Genomic DNA, 12,193 nt, shown 5'->3' with positions numbered 1-12,193 from the left:
ATTGTTTCTTTAAGAGTTTTGTAGATAGCTGATTTCTTAAAAGACAAGGGGCAGTATGGGAATAATGGGGTGTGGTGAACTGGGGGTTTGTGAGAAAAAAGAGAAAGAAAAAAAGAAAAACATTTGGGTAAAACCTGTGTGAAACGAGTTTTTTTGTCTGGATACAACAATTGGAATCATACAGAACACAAATTTATAACACATACCAGAGGACAAATTTAATTTATGTTATCCTAATTAGTTTTTTTTTTTTTTTACTTTTCATGATGACCTCCCCTGACAACAACAACAACATTTATTTATATAGCACATTTTCAAACAAACAGTAGCTCAAAGTGCTTTACATATTAAAGAATAGAAAAATAAAAGACATAATAAGAAAACAAAATAAATCAACATTAATTAACATCGAATAAGAGTAAGGTCCAATGGCCAGGGGGGACAGAAAAAACCGAAAAAACTCCAGACGGCTGAAGAAAAAATAAAATCTGTAGGAATACCAGACCATGAGACCGCCCAGTCCCCTCTGGACATTCTACCTAACATAAATGAAACAGTCCTCTTTGGATTTAGGGTTCTCACGGAAGGGCTTGATGATGATGATGGTCACGTAGACTTCTGCCTTTTAATCCGTCCATCATTGTTGGAGCATCATGATGCTTTGAGTAGGTGGAGGTGGAGCAGACCACCACCACAAAGAAACCGGAAAAAGAAACAGAAGAGAGTAGGGGTCAGTACGGATTTTAGAGCCACCATGAATAGTTATTATGAGGAAATTGAACATACAGAGTATCAGGATTAAGTTAAATTAAGTTAAAGTGAAGTTATAAAAAGGCCATGTTAAAGTAATGTGTTTTCAGCTGTGTTTTAAAGTGCTCTACTGTATCAGCCTGGCGAATTCCTATTGGCAGGCTATTCCAGATTTTTGGTGCATAACAGCAGAAGGCCGCCTCACCACTTCTTTTAAGTTTAGCTTTTGGAATTCTAAGGAGACACTCATTTGAGGATCTGAGGTTACGATTTGGAATATAAGGTGTCAGACATTCCGATATATAAGATGGGGCGAGATTATTTAAGGCTTTATAAACCATAAGCAGAATTTTAAAGTCAATTCTGAAAGACACAGGTAACCAGTGTAGTGACATCAAAACTGGAGAAATGTGTTCGGATTTTCTTTTCCTAGTTAGGATTCTAGCAGCTGAATTCTGCACTCGTTGCAAGTGATTTATGTCTTTTTTGGGTAGTCCTGAGAGGAGTGCGTTACAGTAATCTAGTCGACTGAAAACAAACGCGTGAACTAATTTCTCAGCATCTTTCAGTGATATAAGAGGTCTAACTTTACTTATGTTTCTTAAGTGAAAAAATGCTGTCCTAATGATCTGATTAATATGCGATTTAAAATTCAGATTACAGTCAACAATTACCCCTAAGCTTTTTACCTCCGTCTTGACTTTTAATCCTAATGTATCCAGTTTACTTCTATTAGGCTCATTGTATCCGTTATTGCTAATCACTAAGATTTCAGTTTTCTCTTTATTTAACTTGAGAAAGTTACTATTCATCCATTCTGACCGCAAGTCCCTGATACGAGGTGTATTACCACTACAGGCTTTTACTCCAGTAAGGTCCAAGCTGAGCACATGGCCTAGTAAAGCAGTTGTTTGACTTTATTTTTCATGTCGCCGACACACTTTGGAGCTCATTTAGGTCATGTTGCTCACGAATTGTAGAAGAGCGTGTTTTATCGAGGATTTCGGAGTTCAAATAAGTTTTGCTTGCAATGCCACTAGAGGGCAGCACAGCTTCTACATACAGTATGACTGAAATAGCAAATGTCACTGCTTCTTCTCGGTAGACATTTGACATGGTGAGGTACTGAGATTCTGTGTTGTGATTCACAGCAGTTTTTAATTCAATTTAAATGATTTTTGTCATTTGTGGTAAAAGACTTTGAGCTTTTTCAGTGACTGTTGTCTAGTGGTCTACAGAACAGTGACATCAGTTCACACCCAGGTGTCTTTTTTCAATAATGGAGCTTGGAGACGACTCTTCAAGTGAAAAGTACGTGCTGGAGGAAAGAACAGCCCTGCTGTGGTGAGGGATGAGCAGCGAGGTGAAGCAAACAGCCAGTACAGTATGCCATATATATATATATATATATATATATATCCTTCCTAAAATGCATGGATATGGACAGCAAGTTCAGCTTAGTTCACATAATATATATATTTTTTTACCGGTTTCCAATGATGTCCTCAGCGCTATTTCCTATCCAGTAAAATCTCTTTTTTCTCCACCTGTTTTCCAGCCCTTGGATTCTCAGTGTCTTCTCCATACTTTTGATCAGGTGCAGCCTCAACGTCTCAGATCTGCCTGGAATTTGAATTATAAGACCCTTTATTGGTTAATGAGTGTGTGTAATAATGTTTGTGATGTACATATAAAGAGTGCCTTAAATTGTACAACTCATTTTTTTAAAGTCTTAGTCCTAAAGATCATTAATCGCATTTATTAAATGTATGTACAATATGACTCAGCACTTTGTCCAGGGACTGAAAATTGAAAGTTCATGAATTTTTTATTGGGTTTCTGTCTTGTTGTTGAGTGTTTGATGTTGAGATATCTGTTAATCTTGCGCTTTAGTGCTTCTACTGTATGTCCACATACTCTGTATTCACAGATCTTCATTTTTTGTGTTTTTTATGGCATTATTCTGTCAACTTTTTCTCATTACTGCTACTGGTAGCCTAACACATTTTCATGCACAGTGCCTTTCCCTCTCTTCCTCCTATTTACTGGAGTCCCTCGTCTTCTTCTGCTGATGTTCAGATCTTTCACAGCACTACCTTTCATGCAACTCCAATGGTCTTGTCATTGCTATCTCCACTGCTTTCACATTCATTTCCATTACATTCTCTAAGTTAGGGTCAGAAGAGACCCCATCTGTAGTCACTTTCCAAAACTCAGTCAGCAGATCCAAGCCAGGAACTTTCCCTCTTCTGACAGAGCCTTTCTCTCACTGCCACTTCTGACAGTGCCTCTCTTATTCTGTGTGACCCTCTATTTACCAATTTTCCAGCCAAAAGTGCCAGTGTTTAAGAGGGGTCTGATTGTAATGAGCTGTGAGGGATGACTGAATGAGTCACCTCCAAAGCATACATTATTTTGGAGAACTTCTTATTTGTACTCTTCTCTCTCTACAGATCACAAGGAGGCTGCTATCTCCATGTTTCCGACATGGAGAAGGCAAACTCAGCTGTTCAAGGACCTCAACATGTGAAATATAAATGTGAAGAGGGTGTCTCAGAAGAAGTGTGTGAGGATGAGCAAGAAACATATCTCAGAATGCACTGGGGCCTCCTTTTGATGCATGGTATAGAGGTTGATGAAGAGCACTGTAAATGGAGTTCTGGTCATCTTGAACAGGAGAGCGTCTGCATTAACAAGCAAGAGGACTGTGATTGTGGACCTATGGATTTTACAGTAGACTCTGAGCTGTTGTCTTACATCACTAATGTGCACAAAAACAAAACTGTCAGCAGCATAAAGGAAGAAGTCCTCAGTTCTGAGTCAGACATGCAGTGCTCTTATCTAGATGAAGAAGGTCCTGGATTAGGATTGACCCCCAGTAGACACTGCCCCCTACAGCAACAATCTGTCAATGTGAAGTTGGAATCTGACATTAAGAGGGCAGTCAAAGCATCAGATCCAAGTCCTTCTGCAGAAGGTAGGTGCTAAAATACAAAAACTATACTGAGGCCCTGGGCTTATGGGTTTAAATTGACATGTACAACATTTTCTTTATCACTGATCTCAAACGTTCTGGCTGGTTTGGGTTTGTGCATTTTGTGACAACAAGTTAAATCATATGTATCACATTTTAAATGAGCAAATTATTTTTATCCTTGAGAATTTATAACCTTTACTCTTTTTAAACAATGACATGAATGGCATTGACAACCATTAGGCACATTAAAATGAAAAGTGTGGTCAGATGGGCAGCATGCAGAAACTGGAAATGCTTGTTAGAGTAAGTCGGTGATCAGGGCTCGGGGCAATACGGTACAAAGTAAGACGTTACTGCCATCTAATATCATTGCTGGTAATGGATTAGTGTAATGCTCAGCACAGCCTCATTACACTTTCAAGTTTACTCGTTGCATGTTCCTTCACTGTGCAATGCAGATATTTGGCTGAATATCAGTCAGGTCGATTCTATTTATACTCCACCACTACATCATCAGAGAGTAGAAAAGTTTGTCACGGTACTATACTGCGTTTTTTATGTACTAAAAAATCCAAAATGCCTCGTTAGGCATATTACCATTTTTTCTCAGATGGAAAACTCACGTAGCAATTCCCTTTTACTGATTTTTGTTCCATGGAGCTTTAAGATTCCTTTCGTATGTTCTCGAATCTAGGATTGTGAGTGTCATCATAATTAGCAAAGCAGGCATCGTATTACAAGAACAATCAAAACTCACATCCAAAATGTCTTCATCTGTCAGGAAATGAGCCCTGTGCCCTTAGACTTACTTTCTTTATTTCGCCAGAGATCTTTCAATAAAAACTAAATGAGGGGCAAATACCTGAAATGATTATAAGAAAAGTACATCCAGACAGGAATTAAACTTATTTCTTTTTGTCAGTGGAATGAATTTAGCTGGAATCATTATTTGTGAAGTGAAAAACTGTGTTTCACTTCAATTTACAGTATCACTACACCAGAGGTGGATTTGTTCTTTTGATTTTAATGGGGTGTAATTAAGTCAAAGCAGTGGTTTTCTCTGGATAACCCCATGCAGATCCAACAGCCCACTTGTTAGGCCCTCACACAGGTAAAGCTCTCCAACATCCCAGCTTGTACATTTTAACAACACACACTCCTGTGTGTACTCTTGATGACATTCACTATTGCAGACACACTTTGTGTAATATGATGGGACAGTGATGGACAAGTATCTCTGGAGCACTGAAACACAACATTCTCATAGTACTTTATTTGTACTCCAAAGGGGGAAATCAACACTGTACAAAAAATACAAGAGCTTCTAGCTTGACTTATTGTAAGAGAACTGTTACCATCTGATCACAGGCATGAAGGAGGGAATACAAAGATTAAAATTGTGGTCAGATCTGCCCAGTGGTGCCACAGGTTTACATGTAAAGGCAAACTCTGATTGTAGGCCTTCCTTTCTTTCTCTTGGATAGGGGCTTGAACTGAGGTTAGTTTTGTAATGCCACAAATTCTTCACTTCAATTACATGCGTAATGACCTATTTTATGATTAGAAAGATTAGCATCAGAGCTTGTAAATTATCACTGAAAAGTTCTAGAATAAGATTGGTAGATTGGTTCCTTGGGCACAAAGCCTACTGATATTGGCATCTGAATTTTTAATGTTTCAATACCGCAGGTGCAGCTTGTGTCCATCAGTAGAACATGACATATACTTACAAATGTTTCTTATGTTCCCTCCTTAACTCACATGTTTGTTAAATTAAAAGCTGAAATTGTAATTAATTTTTATTCTTTAAGAAAATAAAGAAACACATTATCTTCATGACACCCCTTAGTCCTCATTATGACTGCAGGTTTGTGAAGCTCCTTGACACTGGCAGCTCTGTATTCATATGCCAGCTTTGATGCAGTGCACTGGAGATGAGTGAAACGAGGGGAAGTCAAAAAGTAAAGGGACATTTGAGAAAAGGGGCATTTATTCTAATGAGAGAAATGTGAAACATACCTTATTTTTCTACATAACCTCCCTGGACTTCAATGCACTTTTCCCAAGTTTTTTGATTCCGTCGGAAAACAAGTTTTTCGGTTGCATCTGCAACCAATTTTGCAATCAACGACTATCACATTGTCCTCAGTGGTTGACGTTGATGGCCTGCCCGATCTTTCGTCACATAAAGAAGATATTCCCTGTTTGAAGCGCTCTATCCATTCGTAGATCTTGCTTCGCGATAAACAGTTGTCACCATACTGTGCTTGCATTCGAGGAATAATGTCTGCAGGTTTAACACCTTCCGCAAACAAAAAGCGAATCACTGCCCTCATTTCCTCCTTGGTGCAGATCGACAATGGAGCTGTCATGTTTAACGGTCTGTTACACTCCAATGAATAATGCGGGAATAAGAGTTACACGTTGTATGGAAGTGTTGGCGACTACACTCATTCAGCGCTGGATACGAGCAGTGTTACCAAACTCTGAAAAGAGAAATTAAAAAAATCCCTTTACTTTTGTACTTCCCCTCGTATTTTAAATAACAGTACAATATGAGCAAACATATATAGAGATCCTTACAATTAATAAGGACTTTAAATAGCTAATTCCACATTGTTTCCTGACAAGTGGCTTGTGACCAGAACGAACTGCAAGAAGAAGCTGAAGTATTCAGAAAACTATGTATATCATCTCTTTATATCACGTGTTTAAAGGGTACCACAGACTGTGCGATAGAGGTTTGGCTGGGCAAATTTTTGCCTACTATTAATGACTAGCAAAATACCGCGCTTCGCAGCGGCGAAGTACTGCATTAACATTTTAATTAAGAAGAAAATTAAACCTTTTTAAACTGAGGGAAAATATGCCAATAATTATTTGTTAAGGATCTCTTTTTATACCACGTTGTGAGTTCTGCCCTCCGGTTGTAATATGACCAAGCTGTGCGCTGAGCTTACTCTTGAGCATGCAACTTACAGTTGGCCATGTGAACAGTAATCTTGTCTCAAATCTCACAGCTTGGATTGCTGCTGTCATAATCGGTTTGAGTTTCATGGTTTGTTTCAATTACGACAGTATTTGCAGGATTTGTTGTGTTGAAGTGACATTCGGCATCTGTCAAGCGTTGTAAGCACACAACCGGTTTCATCGATAAAATCACATCCAGCTTTTGAGAGTTTAAACATTCATAACATCAAAGTGTCCACTACTGAAATCGTCACCTGTGAATCTAAGATGTTTAAGAGGCATTGGCCGTTGTCGAAAGGTGTAAAATATTTGGCCATTTCGGTACACTTGAAAGCGACAACCGAACAATTTAGCGGCAGCCATCAACTCACATGCAGAACCATAGGTGAAGGGCTTAAGCATTTCACTCTTCTAGTGCTCCTGTGTAGTATAATTATCTCCTGTACCGTCATCAGTCCACACCTTGAACCTGTCCCAGTCATTCAATACATAAGACACAATGTTCCTCCGGATATCAAGAGTGAGCCTGATATGGCCGTGCAATATGTAACAAAGAGAATGGAAAAGGTAGGTGCCATCTCCGGGCATGGAAACCACTCGGTAAGTGACAGTTCTTTGATCGATAGTGATCATCTCGATAGACATGGTAATGGGGTTGGAATGATAAAGGAAATGGGTACCTGAGCAATGTAAAGTAAGTGTAAAATACCTATACAATAACTATAATTGTAATAAACAAACAATAAAACAGCGGAGAAGCAGTGGATTAAACAAAAAGGCTGTAGATATCAGTAGGGAGACGTGAATCCCGTGGCAAAGCAAGGAAGGGAATGTAGAGACCGGAGCGACGGACGGTCTTATATAGCCAGGCAGCCAACAACGTGGGAGGCGTTGGGATGGGGGACCCAACGCCACCTCACACGGTGACCGAGGTGCAGGCTATGGACGTATATATGTACGTAAGTAGGATTCAGTTAGCGTTGGGAACCCATGTACCAAATTTCTTGAAGATGGGCCCATAAGTAACAAAGACTGTTGAAAAGTTCAATATGGCGGCCGGCAGTGGCATCATACCACCGAAATAAATACGTACATTGGTTTTGGTTAGTGCAGGGAAGCCGCCTACCAAATTTCGAGAAGATGGGGCCATAAATAAGAAAGTTCAACATGGCGGACGTTGTTGACCGTTATGACCATTACGCGTAGAATTCCGAAATGAACCCTGCTTAACTTTTCTAAGTAAGCTGTAAGGAATGAGCCTGCCAAATTTCAGCCTTCTACCTACACGGGAAGTTGGAGAATTAGTGACATTGGAAAGTTCAATATGGCGGCCGACAGTGGTGTCATACCAACGAAATATGTACGGACATCGGTTTCCATTAAAAGTTCAATATGGTGGCCGACAGTGGCATCATACCACCGAAATAAGTATGTACATTGGTTTCGGTTAGCGCAGGGAAGCCGCCTACCAAATTTTGTGAAGATGGGGCCATAAATAAGAAAGTTCAACATGGTGGACGTTGTCGTCCGTTATCGACCGTTATGACCGTTGCGTGTAGAATTTCGAAATGAAACCTGCTTAACTTTTTAAGTAAGCTGTAAGGAATGGGCCTGCCAAATTTCAGCCTTCTACCTACACGGGAAGTTGGAGAATTAGTGATGTTGGAAAGTTCAATATGGCGGCTGACAGTGGTGTCATACCAACGAAATATGTACGGACATCGGTTTCCATTAAAAGTTCAATATGGTGGCCGACAGTGGCATCATACCACCGAAATAAGTATGTACATTGGTTTCGGTTACCGCAGGGAAGCCGCCTACCAGATTTTGTGAAGATGGGGCCATGAATAAGAAAGTTCAATATCAAGGACGTTGTTGACCATTATGCGTAGACTTTCGAAATGAAGCCTGCTTAACTTTTTAAGTAAGCTGTAAGGAATGGGCCTGCCAAATTTCAGCCTTCGAAATAAGTAAGTACATCGGTTTCGGTTAGCGCAGGGAAGCGGCTTGCCTACCAAATTTTGTGAAGATGGGGCCATAAATAAGAAAGTTCAACATGGCGGACGTTGTCGACCGTTATCGACCGTTATGACCGTTACGTGTAGAATTCCGAAATGAAACCTGCTTAACTTTTGTAAGTAAGCTGTAAGGAATGAGCCTGCCAAATTTCAGCCTTCTACCTACATGAGAAGTTGGAGAATTGAGTGAGTGAGTGAGTGAGTGAGTGAGTGAGTGAGTGAGTGAGTGAGTGAGTGAGTGAGTGAGTGAGTGAGTGAGTGAGTGAGTGAGTGAGTGAGTGAGTGAGTGAGTGAGTGAGTGAGTGAGTGAGTGAGTGCGTGCGTGCGTGCGTGCGTGCGTGCTTTGCCTTTTATTATTATAGATAAGAAGATGATTTGAGGAAAACTAAATCCCCAATGAAACGTTGAGTTTCACTTTAAAGAAAGCACATGACAGGGCCTGAAATTTCCTCTCTTTGTGGCTGTGTAGCCCCCGACTCACCAATGAAATCTCTCCAATACAATTCCCTACCCCATTAGCCCCCAAAGGTTTAATTGCTTTTCTCAGCATTTTCTTGAGCTTCAAAGGATGTAATGAAGTCATGAACTGGACTGATCAATTATATTCCCCCACCCATGTCACAGTTGGTCTTAGCATTTTCTTATCAGTAATCCAAGGTGTAAAACTGTTAGGGATAGAAGTTGCAATAGCCTACTTTAAGAAATTCATTTCTTTCTTTTAAATATCTTAAATGACCCTTTAATATACATTTCACAAAATGCTTAATATTACAAATGCATAGAAATGTGAAACAATCAAAAAAGCACATTAGCAAAGCAATGTTTCAGAAAACAATTGTAATTTGGTGCAGTCCATAAACTCGGCTTATTTCTCCTCTGCATATTTTTATTTCCAAGTATATTTTTGTCTCCAGTAGATTTATTTATGTTTCTTTCAGCTCTTTCTAAAGATTGTACAGGTCCAGAAAGCATGTACAGTCATTGCTATAACAAATGTATTACCAAACTAATTCAATTGCTTAAGTTTCACTTAAATATAATAATCAGGGATGGCTAAAAACTAAAATAATTAATGTCCATCCTCTTTACTACCCCGTTTTTTACTTTTTTACTTTTTTTTTTTTTTTGGTCATGTTTGCAGTCAAATCAGAATCAGTAAAATGAAGCTGGGGTAATGCTGATAGGAAATAATTGTCTCTTGGTCAGTCTCTTTCATGAGCTCACCTTTAACTCCATGTTTGTTTTTTTCTGCAGCTTCACAAGCCAGTGGCAGCTCCTTCTTATCCCCATTGGCTCAGACATCTCCTCAGTGCAGATCTCAACAGACGGTGGATGATAAGAATATGAAGAACCTGACATTAGCATCAGAGACTGGGATACCTGCCTTTTTGCTGATTGATTCTCAGTCGGTGATGAAACTAAACACAGTACATGTGATCACCACTCAAACTCAGATACCCAATACGGACCTAACCACAGTCTACCAGAAACAGAGTGAATGGGTGAAAAGCAAACGTGAATCTAGGGATGGTAATCTCTGTCAAACACAACAGGAGCCATTTGAGTCTTCTGAATGTGGCAAGTTGTTCAGTCAAATGTGCCCCCTTAAAACATACAGAATAATTCACGCTGGAGAGAAGCCATTTTCCTGTCCAAAATGTGGAAAAGGATTTACCACCATTGGCAACCTTCATAAACATGTAAAAATTCACTCAGGTGAGAAGCCCTATTGTTGTTCAGAATGTAGGAAGCAATTCCGAACAATGAGCAATCTTCAGGAGCACAGAAGAATTCACACTGGAGAGAAGCCTTTTTCCTGTCCAGAATGTGGAAATGGATTTACCACCATTGGCAGCATGCATAAACATATAACAATTCATACAGGAGAGAAGCCCTATTGTTGTTCAGAATGTAGGAAACAATTCCGAACAATGGGCAACCTTCAGGAGCACAGAAGAATTCACACTGGAGAGAAGCCCTATTGTTGTTCAGAATGTAGAAAGCGATTCCGATCAATGAGCAATCTTTATAGGCACAGAAGAATTCACACTGGAGAGAAGCCATATTATTGTCCAAAATGTGGTATGGGATTTACCAGCATTGCCAACCTTCAGAAACACCAAAACAAGTAAAAATGCACACGGGAGAAAACCATGTTCTTCTGATTGTTTTAAACAATTTGCCGTAATGAATAACCTCCAGATCTTCACAAGAACTCATAGTGGAGAGAAGGCTCAATAGGGATGACTCAAGTATTAAAACAAGGCCTGTAGCAGTAAAAAGATCACATCATGATTCCAGAGTTAGGTTTGTGTCTGTCTTAAAAGTACTGAAATGAGTCAATTGCTGAGAATTTAATGTAGATAGAAGTCTTAAAGTTGTAAGCTGGAGGGTGAAGAATGCACAGGGAAGAGAGAAATGTAAGTCTATAAACTGTTCAGGGCTTGATGAGTATCTTCATATTGTGGGCTTTGTTGCACACCAAACCTCCTCAAGGTAAAACTGTTTTAAAAAGGACCCTAAAAGAAATTCAAAGTGGCCGTCCACCTCCCTTAATGAAAGGTGCCCACCCACTGTCTCAGCAACATGGTAGGTGATGGTTGTAACGATTGTGCAACATCTTCAGATGAACAGATGACTTCCAAATGTGGTGTCAGTCCAAATGGACAGTATTGCTGGTCCCACCACAGTGGACATGGTAGGACACAAATGTGTAACATGAGTAATAAATTAAGGAAACTACAGAGAGTCCAGTGGTCAACTGAAGACAACGCAGGGTGGGAAGACAGGCACGCTTGCTGCCGCTCCTCTCTGTGAATAACACTTTATGTTGAAATTTGCAATGAGCCTTTCACAGATACTTTTTGTCTTCAGATTGAATTTATTTTTAGGGATTATGCCTTTGCTGCGTTTGCGGCCTGTGAGACAATTGATTTGAATTTCTGTGAGCTTCACTGAATGAAACTTTTTTTTCAATTGTCCAGCCTGTTGCCTGACATGGTGGTCGAGTATTTGGGAAAGTTCCATTTTCTTTAATATACTGGAATGCTATCCGCACTTTCTTTAAGAAATGACCCAATGTCCTGGCCCACCTGTAAGTGTTTCCCGGTTGTGGTGACCCTTCTGGCCAATTTGTTTTTTTTTTTTTTCTTTCTGTACTTCAATCCATGTTTCATGGTGTTTTTCTGTGGATTGCTGACTATTTGTCATCGGCCTTCCATGGGGTCTTGTGACACTAAGGCGATAACACCTGCTGACTGCCCGTTTCTGTGTACTGGGACACCCAAGCTTTCTGCTGGACTCTTGACTGTGTTGTTGTCACCTCTCACCTTCCCCGCTGTGCTGCTCTGCTTTTACGTCAGTTTGCAGTTTGACAGTTAAATACTGGCTTTGCTGTATGAAATACTCTTACGATAAATTCCTCTATATTAAACAATTTGTTCAGAGCAAATGGTCGGACTGGAATATCTTAAAAGAC

At 39.8% G+C, this 12,193-nt stretch overlaps 1 protein-coding gene across 1 annotated transcript; it reads left to right on the top strand.

The window, feature by feature from the left end:
- The first annotated feature begins 3,237 nt into the window (after positions 1 to 3,237).
- Positions 3,238 to 10,902, top strand: LOC120534724 (zinc finger protein 684-like). Its single transcript, XM_039762308.1, has 2 exons — positions 3,238 to 3,727; positions 9,970 to 10,902. The coding sequence occupies exons 1-2, from the start codon at positions 3,238 to 3,240 to the stop codon at positions 10,845 to 10,847; spliced, it is 1,368 nt and encodes a 455-aa protein (XP_039618242.1). The 3' UTR covers positions 10,848 to 10,902.
- The last annotated feature ends 1,291 nt before the right edge of the window (positions 10,903 to 12,193 follow it).

Source organism: Polypterus senegalus, chromosome 8 (genome assembly GCF_016835505.1).
Source record: "Polypterus senegalus isolate Bchr_013 chromosome 8, ASM1683550v1, whole genome shotgun sequence".
Classification (NCBI taxonomy): domain Eukaryota; kingdom Metazoa; phylum Chordata; class Cladistia; order Polypteriformes; family Polypteridae; genus Polypterus; species Polypterus senegalus.
The sequence above is the reverse complement of the archived record's forward strand: the minus strand, read 5'-3'. Positions and strand labels throughout refer to the sequence as shown.